Genomic DNA, 20,563 nt, shown 5'->3' on the forward strand with positions numbered 1-20,563 from the left:
GGTGAAGCCAAGTTCCAACAAAAGGAACGCCCCACAAGCTATGGCGGCATCCACCAACGAAAGGAAAAGGAAGATAGACGGGAGGGAGTACAATACCCCTCCACCAATACCATGCAATCCTAAGGAGCTGGATGTGCTTTTTGATAGGTGGATAGCAGATGGAGTTTTTAAACCCAATCAAGTTACCAACGAGCCCACAAAGGAAGAGCGGAGGGACCCATACTTCTACCGCTTGCACAATTATGTGCAACATCCTACCACAGAATGTTGGGCGCTCTGCAGGCTGGTGCACCACAGGATGAAAGAAGGGACCCTAGAGTTGACACAACAGGAAGTTCAAAGGAACCCACGCCCGAACCACAAAGGGAAGGGCGTGGCAGTGGTGGTAATCTGTGCGAACCTAGGGGAAGACGAAGAAGAGAACCAAACCCTGCCTGCCACTGCCATCACCACCTTATAGAGAAGCTCTAAGTTCAAAAATCTGTTTGACCAACTAGGTCTTACAGCGAAGGAGTGAAAGACAGCCAAAAAGGCCCTGGTAATCTATAGCCTCTTTAGCCCGGTTCCATGTGGTGAAGACGGAGGTTTCATACCATGTGCTCTTAGGGAGGCCATGGCTACACAAGCACCGGCTGGTACCATCCACCTACCACCAGTGCATAAAAGGGAGGTTAAATGGCCGAATGATACGTATAGTGGCAAACCCATAACTTTTTAAGCAGGCAGAGGCTCATTTAGTAGAAATAATGTTTTACGACTAGTGGGCACCGTTTGGGGAAAGCTTAGTATCGAGACCAAAGGGCACCTTTGTCCCCAGATGGGAGGACGTTCGAGATAACCCAAAGCCTGATTTAAGGGAGTTACTCTCTCAGAAGAAGAAGAGAAAAGAAGCATCTGCCGCAGAACCAGGTGATACACCACAATGCGTCAGGGTCCGAGGACCCGACAGTAGAATCATGTATAAATTATGAAGGTACGTAGGGCCCATGAGTGAAACACAAGCGGGCCCCAGACATGAAGGGTAGCACAAAAGTCTGGTGTGTTGCATAGCTCAAGAAGGCTTAGAAGGAGGAGACCATGAAGAAAGAGACGAGGAGGTTAAGGTAGATAAGGATGTACAGGTTATAGTAGAAGAAAAGATGGAGGAAGTCAACTTGGGACCTGACTCGTAAGAGCCGAGGCCCATCTTAATCAGTTCAAAGTTGTCAGAAAAAGAAAAATTAGAGTTCATACTACTGCTAAAGGAATACAAAAACGTTTTTGCGTGGAATTACAACGAAATGCCAAGATTGGATCCTGGGTTAGTAGTGCACACGTTGAATGTGGACCCAGAGGCCAGGCCAGTTGCCCAGCCTGCTAGAATTTTCCACACTAAAAAAGAGGAACAAATAGTTAAGAAAGTACAGAAGCTGTTGGCCGTGGGATTCATCAAACCCATTTAGCATCTACGTTGGTTATCCAACATTGTGCCAGTGAAGAAGAAGAATGGGCAGATAAGGTGTTGTGTAGATTTCAGAAATCTTAACAAGGCTTGCCCAAGAGATGAATTCTCACTGCCAAACATGGACTTGCTAATAGATTTTGCAGCAGGAAATGCCATGTTTTCCTTTATGGACGGGTTTAGTGGATACAACCAGATCAGAATAGTGCCAAGGGATGCGGAGAAGACTGCTTTCAGAACACCTATAGGCAACTTCTACTATACAGTAATGCCATTTGGGTTAAAGAACGTAGGTGCAACATATTAAAGGTCAATGATGGCTATATTCCATGACATGATGCATCGAGAATTAGAAGACTATGTAGATGACATAGTGGTGAAGTCAAAGAAGCGGGAAGAACACATTCAAGTGTTGAGGAGGGTATTTGAAAGATGTAGAACTTTTAAGCTTAGAATGAACCCCCTCAAATGCGCATTCGGAGTATCTTCGGGGAAATTCTTGGGCTTTCTGGTCCACAGCAGAGGAATAGACGTAGACCCAGCCAAGACTTGAAAGTGATAGGGGACTCGAACCTAGTGGTTTGCCAAACCAAAGGAAGCTTCTCCTTAAAGGAACCCAGCCTAGCTCCTTACCGGGCAATGGCCCAGAAGATAGAGGAAAGGTTTTCGACCTTTGAAATAGAGCACACGCTAAGAAGCGAGAATCGGTTCGCAAATGCGCTAGCCGCGTTAGGCTCACAAATAGTATTTGAAGGGGATAGTGCCAAGATAGAAGTCAGTAAGAGAAAAGAATCTATTATCGAAATATTGAAGGAAAAGTTCCAAGAGGAACAGTGCGAAGAGGATTGGCAGAATCCCATAAGGGAGGTCTTGATGAAAGAAGGTGAGCCTGCAGAGTTAAAGGCACTGAAAGATTATGCTCTGGTAGGAGGAGAACTGTACCGCAGGATGCCAGGAAGAATCCTGTCAAGATGTGTGGGGCAAGAGGAGGCCCAAAGAAAGCTGAAGGAGATACACGACAAGACCTACGGGTCCTGCGGAGAGATCAGCCTTTACCGCAGATTCCAAAGGGCAGACTTTTACTGGCCAAATATGGGAAAAGACGCGGACTGAGTCCAAGTCCAATGTGGGGCCTGCCAGCTTGCGGTTGACAGAGAAGAAAGTTATGTTGTGTTCGTCAGTGAGGATTGGAGAGAGCCATTCACTCAGTACTTGGCAGAAGGTGTTCTGCCACAAAAACACAGTGAGCGATACAAGCTCAAAAGGCTAGCAACACGTTACTTTTTGCACAACGAGGTCCTCTTCAAAAAAGGGTATGATGGAGACCCACTACATTGTCTAGGCCCCGAGGAAGCAAGGAATATAATAAAGGAGGTACACGCAAGAGAATATGGAGAGCACCAAGGAAAGAAGAAGTTATACATGTTTTTGCTGTAGATGGGCTGCTACTGGTCTGCCATAAAGAAGAATATGGCAGAACTTGTAAAAAGATGTCACAGCTGCCAGGTATAGGCCAACTTGATTCACACCCACCTGCAACAATTGCACAGTATGGTCACCCCATGGCCATTCCATACTTGGGGGCTTGATTTGGTGGGGCCAGTTAACCCACCATTGCGTGGATACATATGGATCTTGATTACTACAGAATACTTCACCAAGTGGGTAGAGGCAGTGCCACTTCGCAAAGTCACGGGAGGAGCGGTGGTGAACTTCATCAAGGAAAATATAATAGTAAGGTTCGGGGTGCCCCACAGAATCATCAGCGACAACGGCACGCCGTTTGTCAACAGTGATGTAAGGAGGATGTTGGAATTCTACCAAGTTAAACACCATCGATCATCACCCTACTACCCGCAAGGAAATGGGCAAGCAGAGGCGACAAACAAAATTCTCATAAAAATCATCAGCAAAATAAGTCAGGAGTATACAGGAGGATGGGCAACACATCTGCCAGATGCCCTTTGGGCCTACAGAAACTCGCTGAAGTCAGCCATGGGGTTTTCACCCTTTTCTTTGGTCTATAGAACAAAGGTGACGAGCCTAGCAGAAATAATGACCCCTTCCCTACAAATTATGCAAATGAAGGAAAAGGAAAAAGAGAAAGAGGTTTTTGTGGCAGAAAGATATGAGGACCTAGAAGGGCTTGACGAGAAAAGAGAAGAAGCTCAGGAATGTAGCCGCAGATATAGATGCAAGATGACAGAAGCTTACGGTAGGATGACTAAAGAAAGGGTATTTGCAGAAGGGCAACTTGTGTTAAAGGTGGTAGATTATGTCAGGAGGGGAATGGCAGAACCATCTAAGTTTGCATGAAAATGGGAAGGACCATTTGTGATAAGGAAGGCATATCCCACTGGGTATTACCGTTTGACTCAGACGAATGGCAAGGATTTAATGGATCCCATCAATGGAAAATAGCTAAAATATTATTATGCGTAGAGGGAGGAAGAATGAAAGGTCACAAAACCACCCTTTGTTTTCTTTTTGAAGAATACCATGTTTCCCTTTTGTTTCCCTTGTTTTCTTTTATCTTTCAAGTGACTATGTCACGAAAACAAGGAATTGTAACATGCTTTCATGAAATATGCAATAAATAGTTATGAAGTATTATAAAACATCCCATGTCATAATAATAGCTAGAAAAGAAAGTAGTAGCATCTTATAGTTACAAAACCCAAGTTGTGGCAAACCCGCCAAATAAGTGCAAAAAGAAAAAAGACAAGGGAAACATAGAAGGTATTAAAAAAAGGGAAATGGAATCACATTAGCGAAGTCCGGAGATAAGAGTCTGGTCACCAAAACGGCTAGAACCACCAGTGCTAGAAGCAAGGCGCTCAAGACAACTCTCTAAGTCTACCACCTCCTTCTTCAAAGCCTCAAGGCGTGAGTCAATGGCAAACTAAATCTTCCTCACGAAATAGGCATGGGCAATCTCACAGAGATGGTCCAAGATAAACTCCACAGCAAACCCCACACTAACAAGCTCCTAAATCGCTGCCCTCCACTGCAGGATCCTCTCAGTTGAAACAGTGTCAACAAAGTTATGCTCGATGTCGTTCATCACACTCCCTAGCAGCTTCAGAAAATGCTCCCTAGTAGAACGACCGTATCTAAACTCTCGCATAAAGTCACCGCGGCTACTATAAATCGCCACAAGATGGGAGGCGCAATCCTCAGGTATTCTACAACCATGAAAGTCAACATAAGGAGGCCCGGAACCCCAAAAATCTACAAGATCTAGGTCGTTAACCTCGTGCTGATCAAAACGGGTGAGAAAGCTGTAGCTTCACTCGTCGGATCTAGCACCGCGGTAGAACTGCTACCCACCTTAAACTGAAAAGGAATAGTAGGAAGCGAACCTGGCAGAAGGTATAAGAAGTGGAATAAGAATATGCGAGACAAGCAAATTGAAACGCATAGCGAATGGGGGATAAAGAGAAGAGGAAAAGAGGAACTCACCAGGGCCTGTAAGAGTGGGGGCTATGGGAATAGCAGAAACAGGTGCTATAAGTGTGGCTGAGGAAGTGACTGCAGGCATATCCTTGTCTGCTGCAACTTCTGGCTCTTCAAAAGTCTCTGCACTAAGAAAGAATTGACATGCTAAATAACAAGGGACCGCAGCAGGAAGAGTGTCACTGCTAAATGTAAAGAAGAGATAACAAAAGAAAAAGGGAAAAGGAAATTTGGCAACATATAGAGATACATACCCATGAATTCAACTCCATGCCCAGAACTTTCTTCCTTTCCTTCAGATTCGGAGACCCTCTTTTTCTTAGCAGGCTCATCATCAGAGTCCTCTAGAACATCCTCGGACTCTTTGGAGGACAAGTCCGCGGCAGGACTGCGTGTGGTAGAAACAGGAATGGAGGAAGGGGTGACCACTAAAGAGGAGCCATCCTTCACAGCCTGGGATAGAGATGCGAAAGGGTCACTGGTGGAGATAATGAAAGGCGCAACAGGAGAAACAGCCTCAGCCTAAACAGCAGCAGTAGGAGTAGCCCTCTCTTGGGAAATGGGTGTCGAGGCAAGAGTGGGAATGGTCTCACTAACCCCTTCAGCAGTAGCTCCCTGTGGAGCAGCAGGAATAATAGGGGTTGCTGCAGGAAACACCACGTCTGCCCCACGGAAGAAGCCCTCAATAGGAGTATCCTAGGAGGCAGAAATCTCTTCAGCTGTGGGACGATACACAGAGATGGGTTGAGGATCAACTTGAGAAAACAAAAGACGAAGTTTAGAGACGCGAATATATAAGAAAAAAAAGGGAGAGAAGAAAAAGGCAGAAGAAGGCATACTTCAAACTCGGGCTCATCAAGCGGAATAGGATGGGTAGTAGACGAGTCTTCCTTGTACTTCAACTGCAAAAGAAAAATAAGAAGAAAAGAACGAGCCAGCAGGGGCACAGATTAGCCGCAAGAAGAATCCTAAACAAAAATAACAGAGAAAAAGGGAAAGTTAGAGATGACATACCCTCCGCTCAGTGGTGGTGGGTGCTTTGGGAGGAGAAGTTTTCCTTTTACTGCCTCATGTCCTGTTGGAGGGAAGAGCATCAACAGATGGCCGAGGAATGGTAGGCCTGGTCTTGCCTGCGGCAGACCGCTTGTTGGAGCAGGTGCAAATGGAAAGAGGAGTAGTGCTCTCTAATGCTATGTTACTCATAGGAGGCAGATCACTCTCAAAAGGAACAATATCTAAGCAAGTTTCAGAAGAGTCATCACCTGTCTTTTTCTTTGCAAGCTTGGACTTGGTAGAACTTTTCTTCGCTGGCACGGGGACATTGGTCACTTTTACTTTTTTCTCCTAGCCCGCGGGGTAATCGCCATCGTGCCAGTACCACTCTTTCTCCTCCTTGACCCACTCGAATATGGCAGAACGACTTTGTTTTCTAGCATAGGCCCGCACAGATGCAGAAGGTAGAAGCAAGCGGGGGTTAGCGGAGACAACCGCGCTAAGCTCGTCAGGAAGGATGAGGGAAAATCCACGACTACCCGATAACTCATTCTCAAAAGAAATCATAACTGTCTGCCAATACCCATACATAGCAGTAGTGTAAATGCCTTCCCTTTGAGAGCCTAGAATAGTAACTGCGGTGAAGTGCCGACTCCAAAACTCAAAAGTAGAATGCCGCAGGAAAGGTCAGACGGAAGTAGGAGACTCCGTAAGAAAAGACATGTCATCAGGAATGTCTTGGTCCAGTCCAAATTGCCTCCTCACACAATTGGCGGGATAATGCACAAACCTAACACCTTCATTAGCCAAATAAGGTAACCACCTAGCGTTGGTGGCTGCCAAATACGTTATACCCCTCTCGTCAAAGCCAGCCAGCGGGGTGGTAGTGCGAACAACGTCAACAAATGTACCCATAGCAGAATCCATACATGTATAACCTGTACCTAAATTCCTATACGCCCTCCAAGAAAACCCAACTCCTTTATCGAAGAACTCAACAATGGGATGCCCAATCGGCTTTAAACTAGCCCAACGAAAAGCCAAAGGAAAATTGGAATCAAACTTGCCACAAAAGTCCATGATAACCTTCGGACACAAACTGTACTTCCCTTTGGCAAAGCGAACGGGCCTACACTTAGTCAGATGCTTGGCACAACATTCATACAACATGTGTTGCAAGATGGTACTGTGAACAGAAGTGGTGATCAAGTGACAAGAGCCCGCCTGACTCTTGTCGCTCAGCAGGATGTCTAATTGGACATACAGATGTCCCAGGAACATGGGTGCTAGTGGCAGACTCACCCCAGCAGAAATCTTGAGGGTCAATCGAAAGTACAAAGGCTTTATAGCATAGTGGGGGTGAGAACCAAAAACATACTTACATAACCAAAATGTGACAAAGGCTGCATAGCTGGCAGCATCAGAAAGCTTCAAAGGAGAACCAACCCAGAATAACAACTTGGCATTACCACTCATCCGTTTCTTCAATTCAGTCTCTATGGCCTCCTTTTCCAGAGAAAGCTCAAGGGTGGCAGGGTTGACATCGCCAAGAATGGGCAGAAGCAATTGATTCGCCACGTCTTCCAAGGTTACGGTAATCTCACTGCAGGAGAGAAAAAAGGTATGAGTGGTGGTGCACCACTGGCGGACTAAGTGGCAGAGATTAAATAGGTCCCTGAAATTGGCCAAACAAAGGGATTGAACGATGGCCTTCAATACGCCGGCCCGCTGAAGCAAACCTATGAAGTTTGTGTCTGACAACTCTCAGTCTACCCACTCCTTCCAACCCGAGGCAGCACCAGACCCAAACTCGAAATGGATGGGTACAGGGAGTGAAACGCCTTAGCGGATAGAGAGATCGGAGATCGAAGAGGGCAATAGAGCCCAAGAGACATCGGGGTTACGTCGGCAAAGAACGAGCCACACGCAGCTCGGCAGCGGCGGCACATAGTCACCGGGAACCTTAGGGAAGTGGCTGTGAACATCATATGAAGGATCTATGAAGGGGGCACGCTCGCTGTTAGGGTCGCGCCGTTCTACTTCCTTATCGGAATGGCTCGACTCGGAATAGGCGACCTCTTCTCTCTCCTCATGCGCAGCAGGATCGTCAACGACCTCTTTTCCCTTACGATGAGAAGAGGTTTGACTTTTAGCCGGTGTCATGGTGTATCGGTTGGTTGGGGAAGACGATTTATGGTGATTGGGAAGGAAAACATAGAGAAGAAAAGAGAAGAGACAGGGTGTTTGTGCCCAAAATTTGAAAGGACTCGACCTTAAATACTCGCGCCATGGGGAAAGGTGCGAAGGGGTGCAATGGGTCAGTCAGCAGATAAGGGAAAAAGTTAATGAAGCGGAGGCTGTGTTTCAGAATAACTGTTAAATTAGGAAATTCGAAGAGACAACACTATTCACGGCAGGAAAAGAAAAAAAAAAAGATGTGTATGAGTTGGGGTCCACTTTTCGAAAAAGCCCACGAAGGAAAAGAAGAAGAAGAAAACAGAAGGGATAGAGAAGTCTTTATTCACATATGAACTGCAGAAGCACTTCATATGCTCAAGGGGCTAAATGTAGATGCTCATTTTTTGTGGAAGCCCAGCAAGAGGAAAGGCCCAAAGACATGGGCAGAAAAGAGTGGGATGGAAATGCCATTACGCTAAGTGGCAAGAATAATGGATAACGGGTCTATAAAGCAAATAAATGGACCTTGAAGAAGTAAATGGGCCTAAAAAGGCCCGAAAGAAAGAAATAACAAACTCATGGGCTGTATGGATGTAGAAAAGTGAAAATGGGCCACGACTATCATAGTAGGCCCAAGGCAATGTAAGTAAAAAAAGTAAGGGGCAATGGAGAATCCATGAGCCTTAAGGAAAAAGTAAGAAGCACTTGGTTTAGGGAAGCTCAAGGAGTTAGTAAAAGCCCATGGGAAACACGAAATTGGAAAGGGTCAAGGATGCCCCAAGAAAGTAAATAGGCCAAGGATGCCCAAAGGAAAGTAGGTGGGATGAGGGAGCCTGCAAGTAGTAAAGGGCCCAATGAGTTTATTGGGCCTTTAGAGAAAAGAATGAATAGAAAAGCCCAAAAAGGCCTAGTAGACTTGCGTCAAGCAAACCTCACGGCAGGCATAGCAGAATGATGCGGCAGGAAACAAATAACAAGGGCAGGAAGCATAAGAACAGCCCACAATCGGGCAAGGCCCAACCCCTAAGAGAAGCAAACCATAAATGCAAAATCAGGGAAAGCAACCCACACCATAAGAAACCAAAGATGAACGGCAGACAGGGCAAATTAACTTTCAAACCGCAGCAGACACATGGGCAGCGGGCATAACCTAGATGAGCATGAAGCAAGGCACGCGCAAGGCCCAGGCACCACCAGCCTGTACCCAGCCAATACTAGAAAATGGTGAGGTCATAAGTCAAAGGTAAGGGGGTATGTTCTGGCGGTGGGGAAGGGAAAAACCTATTTTCGTGTTTCCTGCTTAAGTCCTTTTGGAAGCAATGTCCTGCTGGGATGACATACCACCCAAAAGAGGTAAAGCTAAGTTGGAACCACTAGGTGCATACCATGAGGGACGGAGAGAAGAAGAGTACTTACACCGTGGCAGGTAAGAGTGCCACGACGAGCAAGCAAACAAAAGAGTTTTCTTTGTCTGGTGAAGTAGAATGGCATGGCTAGCTTAGGTAAGGGGCGCTGGTTGGGTGACTGACCAGTCAGTAATGATCGGCAAGAACATCCACACCAGAAAAAAACGGTTAAGGGCTAAAATGGTAAAAACTCGCTACAGTTGCCCCTATATAAGGGACCTTTGCTGTGCACGGCAAGGGGGGCGGCAACCTCTGGGAGATAATCGCTAGAATCACAAAAGACAGTGAGAGTAAGAAAACGAGAAAAAAAGAGAGAAAGAATCAAAGATAATAAGAAGGAGAGTAAAAAATGAAAGAAAGAAAGGAAAGGATTAAGGAATAGAGAGAATGAGTAAAAGAAAACAGAGAGAACAGAGTGGTAGGCATGCACCGAATGGGTCAAATCTCCCTTTCCCTCTCCAACCCATGCTCTCTGGTAATGGAAAAAGACATCCTTAAATGTAAGTCATTCTGGCCCGCCCCTTTAAAGTAGTTAATTTCTCCTTCAGAGAGGTTAATCGCGTTGAAGAGGTGATTCCCCTTCTTGACTTAGGCTTGGCAACATAACTTGATGCGGCAGACTGACATTCATTTCCTTTAAACTTTCTGTTATTCATTCAATACCTATTCTCTTGTTGTTGTTTTCATAAAGCGAGCATCCCTTATCAAAGCCCATTACTTGCTTCTGTATGAATCATAAAGGAATTTATTATTATCTTTATTATATTTGCCTGTCGTAGTTAACGTAACAGTCCCGCCTGCCATGGGCGTGTGATCAAAGCCTGATTAACAGGGGCATTGTTTGCACACAAGCCGGACCAAGGAGGTTTGCTTTTGGACCAGTCCCAACTCCTTGATCCAGATATCTTCGAGCCTAGTGCAGCAGCAGGCGGCCCAGCCCAACATTTGCAAAAAAGACCCACACAAGTATTATGTCTCACCTACCTTCCATAAAAGGGTTTGACAATATCCACCACAAATTAGGAGAAATGAATTTTTCAATAATAGTGCATGAAGAAATCCGTGCTCGAAAAGACTTCCAAACAACAGCACAAAGATTGGACCAAAATCAGGTAAAAGACGAAAAAGGAAAGTGTAGGGAGCAAGGCAAAAAATTTTGGTGAGGTGTTGCAGCAACACCCCCTTCCAATTTCTCCTCACCCATAAATACCCCCCTCTCTTGGAAAAGTCACAAACAAATCAAGAAAAATAGGAAAAATTCTCCTCTCTCTCTCTCTCTCTCTCTCTCTTTTCTTTAGTCTCTTTCTCTCTAAGCCTTAGCTTTTTTTCCTTAGGAAACCTCTCTAAAAATCCAGCCCCTCCATTCTCCACCTTCTATCCCCAAAAAGCCTTAGGTAAGTGGGTAAGCTTTGTAATGAAATGGTTTAGTTCTTCCTATGGCTATACCCATTTCTTTTCCTTTTCTCTTGTAAACACTCCATTACATATATGAAATTCTTTACTTTATTGTCCATTTATTTTCTTGTTCTTTACATATTGTTCTCTATTCATCTATTATTATCCTCTCTCTCTCTCTCTCTCTCTCTACACCTAAAAAATGTTTTCTACCCCTTTTTTCTTTGGTTGTCTTCTCACTGGAGAAAACAACCCTAACATGTATGATAAATCTTCATATTCCTAACTAGATGCTATGCAATGGTATTATCCATGCGAGAAACCAACCTTAGTGGGAAAATGAAGCCTTATCATAGATGGGTTTCAAATGTGTTCTAAACCTATGCATAATATGGGTATGTTTCCTAGAGAGTGGTAAAGGTCTCTATGGCTCCCATTTCTCATTATGGAAAAGGACACATAAGCTTGAAGTGTGGCAAGATTAAAGCTTATTTAGGAAAATTTTCTAAAAAGAATTTCCAATAAATTTTACATTATTGTCTAATCTTTAAATTTCTTTGATTTCAAGCACTTTGTTTGTTGTCTTGTCTTTAAATTCCTCTACATTCAAGTCTTTAAAATTCCATGCCCTTTATTTATGCACTTTTATTTTCCACTCTCCCTTTCTCATGAGCAATGGGGTTTAAGGGTGTTAACCCTTTAGCTAGCACCATAAACTCCAGATTACCATAGAGCAAAGAGCTTGGGTAAAAAACTTCAAAACAAACGTCTTTTCTAAAAGATAAAAATGGTTCCAATGACCATCCATTACTTTCAAAAAATGTTTTCAAATGAAGTTTCTTCCTAAATTCCTAAAAGCCTTCCAAAGGTGCCTTTTCAAGTCTTCCTCTCAAAACCCTTTTTCTTTCTCTTTCTTTTAAAAATGATTTTAATTAAAAAAAAAAGTTTTTGCTATCATCTTTCAAAAAATATGGAAACCCCTTTTTGAGTCTTTCTTAAGTGGTACAAAACTTCGTTCCTAAGTAATATGGGTATGTTTCCTAGAAAATGATACAAGTCTCCAAGACTCCCATTTTTCAATATGGAAAAGAACCCATGAGCTTAGATGTGATAAGGTTTAAGACTTGCTTAAGAAAAATTCCCTTAAAAAAGATATTTCTTAAAAAAACCTTCTTATACCATGTGTCTTCAAAGATGAATAAAAATCATGGATTTTTTAAAAACCCAAAGTTCCCATTTATAAAAAATTAAAAAAAAATCAATGGAAGCCATTTTCTCTAAATCAATTCTTTCTCATGTTTTAATTAGGGTTTCAAAACTATTTTCCAAAATAAATTGTTGCTCCCTTTGCTCTAATCCTTTTCAAAACCAAACTTTGTTTTCTTGGAAACTTTTTAGTTACCTTTTTACAAAAACAAAAAGTTTAACTCTCTTTGAAAATTGGATTAAAACTCATGATTTTCAATAGAACCATGGAAACCCTTTTCCTAAAATAAAATGGTTCTTAAACCTCTCTTCAAGTCTTTTCTATCCTAAAAAAAATGAAGAAAAACCATGTGTGAGAGACCGAACTTTCAGTGCTCTCAAAAAAAGATAACAGCATCAACACCTCTCTTTTTGGGTTATGTGGAGTCACCATTTATTTTTTATTAAAAAAAAACTTTAAAAAAAAACTATGATGTACAATTTTCATATCTGAAATTCCATAAGTTTCATTAATTGAATATACAAATACAATTTGGTATAATATCATTACAAGGCTTTGGTCCTAAATACAAGAGTACGATTTAGGTACAGTACTTAGGTGCTATTCTTTAGGTTCCTCTTTTAAAATTTTGTTATGTAGTATTTTTCTCATGGGATGGAAGTGTATTTTTTAGTTAAATAGCCACATGACAAAATCTTAAGAGGGGAACCTAAAGAACAGCACATAAGGTATTGTATATAAGTTTTGTCTTAAATACAATCTATGTAATAATTATAAAGCCTTAGTCCTAGATACAATACACCAAAAAAAAAAAAACACTAGTTCTACCAACCTAAGATTCTAATGTTCAGGGCTAGATTACATAATAAGAAGGTGTTAGGCACCCATTCTGCCTAGACAGAGTCTAGTCTTCTAGACTTTTTATGATCACTTAAGTACCCTTCAACAATAATATGCAACATGTTGTATGTATATTCTCAAATCTATAGTTAAATATTATACAAAAATCTTAGATTTGTAGTTCTTCTTGTGTGAAGAAATTAAATTTGATTTTTACAAAAAAAAAAGATTTTTAAAGAAAAATTTCTGATCTAATTTTTTTAACTATCAAAATGGGTGTAGATTTTAAAGAAAAATTTCAGATTTGATTTTTTTTATTAACAATCAGAATAAATTTTAAATAAAATTTCAGATCTGAATTTTTTGGTTAGAAAACAAAATGGATTTTGAAAAGAATTTTCATATCTGACTTTTTAATTAAAAAATAGAATGAAATTCAAAGAGAAATTACAAATATGATTTTTTAATTAAAAAACAGAATGAATTTCAAAAAGAATTTTCAGATCTGAATTTTTTGTTAGAAAGCTGAATGGGTTTACAAAAGAATTTTTAAAATCTGATTTTTTTAATTAAAAAAAGAATGAACTTCAAGGAGAAAGGGGCTTTTGGTTTTCCCACAAGTTTTCAGTTTTCCAGGCTCCGTTTTTTAAAAACTTCTCACTTTTTCCTTCTTCTTCTTCACCTTTTCACCTCTCGCCATTTTCTTACTTCCGCGCTTTTTCTAAGCTTGAATTTCTGAGCTTGAAACTTTTAGCTACGATCTTCTCTCCCTTTCCTTTTTCTTTCTGTAGCAACATTCATTTGCCTTTCTTATTCTGTTTAGGGATAGAAATTCGTACCCCTTTTTCTCTTTGGATTCCATGTTTGTAAACTTTGATGTTAGGCAACTTTGTCATTCTACTTCGTTTCTCTTTGCACGCTTAGGGGTATCTTTAGGTTCTTTTCATACCCATTGCCCCCCAATTAAGGGGTTTGTATCTATGGACAACGATTTAGGTTTTGTGTTGGCGAATTTGTTCCCTTTACTATGTCATTTTGTAAATTGTTTAGAGGAATTGGTAGGTGAGCAGGGAGTTATATCTGAGGTGAGGTCTAGCGAACTAGAAACTGGGTTGTCGTCTAGCGACAACCCCATTACCACTACTTCTAGTTGAAGGGAGATCAGGGCTTTCCATGCCCTCAGGGAGGAGTGTGTTCTAGATACTGATACCCTTTTTAGGTTCAGAGATAGATTCCAATTCCCCGAGAGGGTTAGGGTTTGTCTTCCCCATGAAGGGGAAAAGGCCTGCCATTTCTCGCTTGGAGAGGTGTGCTTTTATGAGGCTACTTTCCAGTGTGGCCTTAGGTTTCCCATCCATCCTTTCAACACGGAGCTTCTAAATCATTTCAACATTGCTCATTGGCAACTTATGCCGAACTCGTGGAGGATAGTGGTTAACTGTATGGAGATTTGGATGGTCATCACCGAGGGAGACATGATCAGGTTGGACGAGTTTGTTCACCTGTATCGTCTGAAGAAGTCTAAGAATTACAAGTATTATGAACTCGTGCCTTGGGTCAGGAAGGCTAGGATCGTCACCGATCTTCCATCGTCCTTCCGATATTGGAAGTCAATGTTCTTTTTTGTATCTGTGGATGGATAGAAGACTCTCTCTGATGATTTTTGGGGCGAAGTTCCTAGGTTGCTTCGTCGTTGGAATGCCCCGAGTCTAGGTGCACTGTCCTTCTCATTATCCTTTGCTAGTTCCTTTGCTTCCTTTTCTCCTTCTTCTTACTTCATCACTAATCTCTTGTTTATTGTGTGTTTACAGTTAAGAAGCACCCTAAGCTTAAGAGCAGGTACAAGATGCGTGTCCAGGCCGTTACTGACAATTTTGACGATCTTGTTGACCCTATGACTTTAGCTCGTCACTATCTTGGCCCGAAGCCTTCTCCCTTTGTCTTGCGCTCTATTGAAATTGAGGAAAAGAGTAAGTCTTCTTTCCCTTTTTTATTTATTTATTTTCATTATCTTTCTTCCTCGAAAAGATGATGACCAAATTCAACCAAGAGATGTACACCAAGATGAAGGCTAGGAAGAACGAGCCCCTCTCGAGTTTGGGGAAGAAAGTGGTGCGTGTGGTCGAGAACGGAACTCTGATCACTCTTATTACCTCCATCCCAGAGGCTACAAGGACTGAGTTCCCCCACTACCTCGGTGGAGGAAATTACCCTTTGTCCAAAGAGACAAAGGACCATAGACAAGGGTAAGGAGAAGGTAGGTTCCCAGTCGTCAAGCGTATGGGACAACGCTAGACTGGCCTTGACAAGAGCCTAGGATGATTTTACTGCCGAGGATCTTAAGGTGCTTTCGGGTATCCTTTCTAACGAGATTGTGAGTCGTCACATCTATAAGCTCGTCTAGGTGATGTACACATTATTTTTTTTTTCTTTTTTGTTGCGGTTTGGTGCATGAGGTTAAAGATTTTATGTTTTACATAGTCTCTTTTTTAGGTGCTGGGAGAGATGATCCACATCACGTTTGAGTTCTTAAGCCATAAGGCAAAGGTATTGTCAACGGGGTCCAGAGTGGAGGCTCTAGAAGGTGAGAATGCTAAACTGAGGAGGGATCTCATCTCTGCTATGGACGAAGTTAATACTGCAAAGATAAGGCTTTGGCTAACGACTTGAAGGTTGAGAAGTAGTTGATTATGGAGAAAGACGAGCTCCAAGCTGCGAACCAGAAAATTAAGACCGTGGCTGCTTAAGCTATTTAAGCCTTTCAACAGACCGAGGAGTACAGCACTGTGTTCTTTAGTTGGTATTACAAGGGCTTTGAACTCCTCCGGCGATATTTTGTTAAGCATCCTTATAGAGTAGACTTGGAGAACCTGGATTTCGAGGAGGTTGACAAAGAAATGGAGATTGACGAGGCTTCCCAGGCTATTGCTGCTGCTCTTGAAGAAAATGCTCCAAAGGGCAATGGTTGTGAACCTGAGAATGCTCCTACCAATGCAGCTGGTGGTGATGAGGCTGCTATTTAAATATTCCCCTGTTTATCAAAATTTTCCTTTGCCCTTCTTTTTTTTTTTTTTGATGGTGCCCAGTGTGTTTTTGGGCTTTACATTCTAACTTTCAAACAATCTTCTCGCCCAGTGTGTTTTTGGGCTTTAAATATTAACTGTGGACCAATCTTCTCGATGATTATATGTTTATGCCATTGTTCGTTTTACCTTACCTTTGATGGTTGTTCTACTTTCATCCTTGGTCATCACCTATACGTTCTTGGTGACCTATGTTTGCGAAGAAACTCGACTTCATCAATGTTTTATGACTTAATCATTTTCATATGATTTGTATCTTTGTTAGGAATTTTCACTTAGTTTCGTCAGTGATGTACATCTGTTTAGGGAATTTTATGACTTGGCATTTTTTTGGGGTAATTTACATCCATTTAAAGAATCTTATCACTTGGTTTCGTCAATGATGTACATCTGTCTAGGGAATTTTATCATTGAGCCATTTTTTGGATGATTTACATCCATTTAAGGAATCTTATCACTTGGCTTCATCAGTGATGTACATCCATCTAGGGAATTTTATCACTTAGCCATTTTTTAGTGATGTAAATCTGTCTAGGGAATTTTATCACTTAGCCATTTTTTTAGGCGATTTACATCCATTTAAGGAATCTTATCACTTGGCTTTGTCAGTATTGTACATCCGTCTAGGGAATTTTATCACTTAGCCATTTTTTGGTGATTTACATCCATTTAAGGAATCTTATCACTTGGCTTCATCAGTGATGTACATACATCTAGGGAATTTTATCACTTAGCCATTTTTTGGGGTGATTTAAATCCATTTAAGAAATCTTATCACTTGGCTTCGTCAGTGATGTACATACATCTAGGGAATTTTATCACTTAGCCATTTTTTGGGGTGATTTAAATCCATTTAAGAAATCTTATCACTTGGCTTCATCAGTGATGTACATACATCTAGGGAATTTTATCACTTAGCCAATTTTACTATACATTTACACATAATTTGCTGGAATATTCACTGAATAGTACTTTTATTGCTTTATTTCAGATAAAGATGTTACTTTCGTGAATACACTAGTACCTTATCTCTATTGATAATACTTTTTCAAATGCTTGATGTTCCATGGTCGAGGTAACTTTTTCATGTCCATTGACTCCAGGTGGTAGCTTCCTTGTCTAGAATAATGGATGACTTTGTAAGGGTCCCTCCCAGGTCAAGCTTTCCCTGGGTTGGATCCCTCGTGGCCGGTATGACTCTGCATAGGACAAGGTCTCATATGTCAAGTCTTCTGAGTTCCACTCTCTTGTTGTAGTACTCGGTCATCTTTTGCTGATACTTTGCCATCTTTTGAGACGCTTCTTCTCTTACTTCGTCCAAGTAGTCCAGGTTGACTTTCAGTTGATCGTCGTTGCTAGCTTCCTGGAAGGCTTCTCTTCTCATGTTGGTGGCTCCTACCTTGACTAGTATTACCACTTCTGTGCCGTAGGTGAGTATGAACGACATCTCTCTTGTTGGGGTCCTTGTGATGGTCCTATATGCCCACTAGACATTTGGCAATTCCTCTAGCCATGTGTCTTTTGCCTCTTCCAGTCGAATTTTGATGATCTTCAACAACGTTCAATTCGTCATTTCCATCTGTACGTTGGCTTATGAATGTCCTAGAGAAGAGAACTGGTTCTTGATTCCTAGTCCCGAGCAAAAGTTTCTAAAGTCTTGACTGTCGAACTGGCGTCTGTTGTCTGATATTATCATCATTGTTATTCCAAACCTGCAAACTATGTTTCTCTATACAAAGTTCTAGATTTTTGCCTCCGTGATAGTTGTTAGTGCTTCCGCTTCAACCTATTTTGTAAAATAGTCAATTGCAACCAATAAGAACTTTACCTGTCATTTACCTTGAGGTAGTGAGCCCACCATGTCTATCCCCCATTGAGCGAATGTCCACGAGGAAGTTATGGCCATCATCTTCTCTCCTAGGACACGCTGCATGTTCTCGAATCTCTGGCACTTGTCGCACTATTCAACAAACTCCCTTGCATCTCTCTGCATGGTAGGCCAGAAGTAACCCGTTTTAATGATCTTACTTACCAGGGATCTTGGGCCCATGTGGTATCCGCATATTCCTTTGTGGATTTCCTCCAAAATGTACCTAGTTTCGTCTTCTTCAACACACTTTAAATAAGGCATAAAGAACCCTCTTTTATACAAGGCATCATTTAGGATCGTGAACCTGGCCGCTCGCTTTCTGACCTTCTTGGCTTCATTGATGTCTGCTGGAAGTCATCCTTCTCGGAGGAAAGAGAGAATCGGAGTCATCCAATTGTTTTGGTTTTGAATCGCAAGAGTGTAGAATTCTTCAATGCTGGGATGCTTTTGGACTTCTATTCTCAAATCTGGTGGCATTGTTCCTTCTTCAGACGATGCTTGCCTTGCTACTTCGTTTGATTTTGAGTTTTGGTTCCCGGGGACTTGTGTGAAGTCTACCCGATCAAACTCTTGGGTAATGTGGTTCTTCAGCTTGAGATATTTCTGCTTCCTATCTTCTTTTGCTTCATATTCACCCTTTATCTATCCTACCACCAATTTAGAATCGCTTTGAAGGAGTAAGTTTCTACCGCCCAAAGCCTTCCTGATCTTGAGACCCGTCAATATGGCCTAATATTCTACTTCATTGTTGGTGGCGGTGAATTGGAGTTGCACTCCGTACCTGAGGACATCTCCTTCAGGAGTGTTGATGATGACCCCTACTCCCCCTCTTTTTTGGGCTGACAACCCGTTGGTTTGGATCGTCCATCTGTCTGACCCGTCTTGGATCTCCTCTTCATCTAGAATTATGAACTCGGCAACGAAGTTTGCTAATGCCTATGCTTTGATCGTTGTCTTAGGGTGGTATTCGATGTCGAATTAGCTAAGCTCAACTACCCATACACCATTCTTCCTGTAGCTTTAGGCTTGTTCATTGATTTCCTTATTAGCTGGTCAGTCATTACCAAAATAGGTTTGCCTGGAAGTAGGGATGTAGTTTACGAAAGGAGACAATTAAGGCAAAGACGATCTTCTCAATCCGTGGATACTTTGCCTCAACTCCTTGGAAAGCTTGGCTGACATAGTAAACTAGGAGCTACACTTTATTCTCTTCACGAATCAAAGCCACCCTCACGGCGGTGGCTGACATTGCTAAATACAAAAATAGGTTTTCCCCTTCCTTCGAAAGGCTTAGGAGTAGGGGGGTTACTTAGGTAGTGTTTCAATTCCTGGAAGGCTTTTTCGCACTCCTCCGTCTAGGTAAAAGCATGCTTCAGGGTTTTTGAAGAAGGGTAGACATTTGTCTGTCGCTTTAGAGATGAACCTGTTGAGGGCCGCAATCCTTCCAGTTAATTTCTAGACATCCTTCACTATTCTCGGTGATGTCATCTCTAATATAGCTTGAACTTTTTTTAGGTTAGCCTCTATTCCTTGTTGGGACACCATGAACCCTAGGAACTTTCTTGATGTGACCCTAAAGACACATTTGCTAGGATTCAACCTCATCTGGTACTATCTGAGGGTCGTGAAGATCTCCTCGAGGTCGTCCAGGTGTGTGGCTTCCTCCTTGCTCTTGACGAGCATATCATCCACGTATATCTCCATGTTTCTCTCAATTTGTTTATTGATTATTTTGTTGACTAACCTCTAGTAAGTCAACCCTGCGTTCTTCAGTCTAAAGGGTATTACCTTGTAGCAGTAGAGCCCTTAGCTAGTAATGAAGGCAGTCTTTTCTTGGTATTCTTCTAACATCTTGATTTGATTATATCTTGAGAATGTGTCCATGAATGTGAGGACCCTATGTCCTACCGTGGAGTCTACAAACTGGTCTATTCTTGGCAGGGGGAAGCTATCTTTTGGGCAAACCTTATTAAAATCTGTGAAGTCCACGCACATCCTCTATTTCCCATTTCCTTTCTTTACTAGGATGATGTTGGCCAGCTAGTCCGAGTAGTAGACGTCTTGGATAAAATTGGCTGCTAGCAATTTGTTGACCTCGTCCATGATGGCTTTGTTTCGTTTAGGGGCAAAGACTCGTCGTCTTTGCTGGATGGGCTTCTTCTCTGGGTCTACGTTCAGATGGTATTGGATGACTTCGGTTGCTATACCTGGCATGTCTTTATGACTCCATGCGAAAATTTCCAAATTGCTTTTAAGGAATTGGACTAGCCTCTTCTTCATTTGAGCGCTCAAGTTCGTCCCTACCTTCGTCATCTTTGTCGGTTCCATGTCTACCAATTCCACGATTTCCAAGGTTTCCACTTTTTCCTCCTCCTTCTCCTCAATCATCCATGTATGGTTTTCTTTTGCTACTAGCACTGCTTGGTAGCATTCTCTGGCTAGTACTTGATCTCCTTTTACCTCGCCCACACCATATTCCATTAGGAACTTCACCTTCAAGCAATATGTGGACGTTGCTGCCTTTCAGCAGTTAAGTGTGAGCCTTCCAATAATCACATTATACCAGGACGGGAAATCCACCACCAGGAAATCAAGCTGGCGGGTAACCTGTTGAGGGTGAGATCCCACTGTGACCGTTAGAGCTACTATACATTTGGGGTACTCTCGGTCTCTGCTAAAACTAATGAGGGAAGA

General features: G+C 42.2%; 1 protein-coding gene across 1 annotated transcript; it reads left to right on the forward strand.

Moving 5' to 3' along the window:
* Positions 1-1,909: 1,909 nt before the first annotated feature.
* LOC142632598 (uncharacterized) lies at positions 1,910-2,554 on the forward strand. The gene has a single exon (XM_075806973.1). It carries the CDS (start codon positions 1,910-1,912, stop codon positions 2,552-2,554), a length of 645 nt encoding a protein of 214 aa, XP_075663088.1.
* The last annotated feature ends 18,009 nt before the right edge of the window (positions 2,555-20,563 follow it).

Source organism: Castanea sativa, chromosome 4 (genome assembly GCF_040712315.1).
Source record: "Castanea sativa cultivar Marrone di Chiusa Pesio chromosome 4, ASM4071231v1".
NCBI classification, from domain to species: Eukaryota; Viridiplantae; Streptophyta; class Magnoliopsida; order Fagales; family Fagaceae; genus Castanea; species Castanea sativa.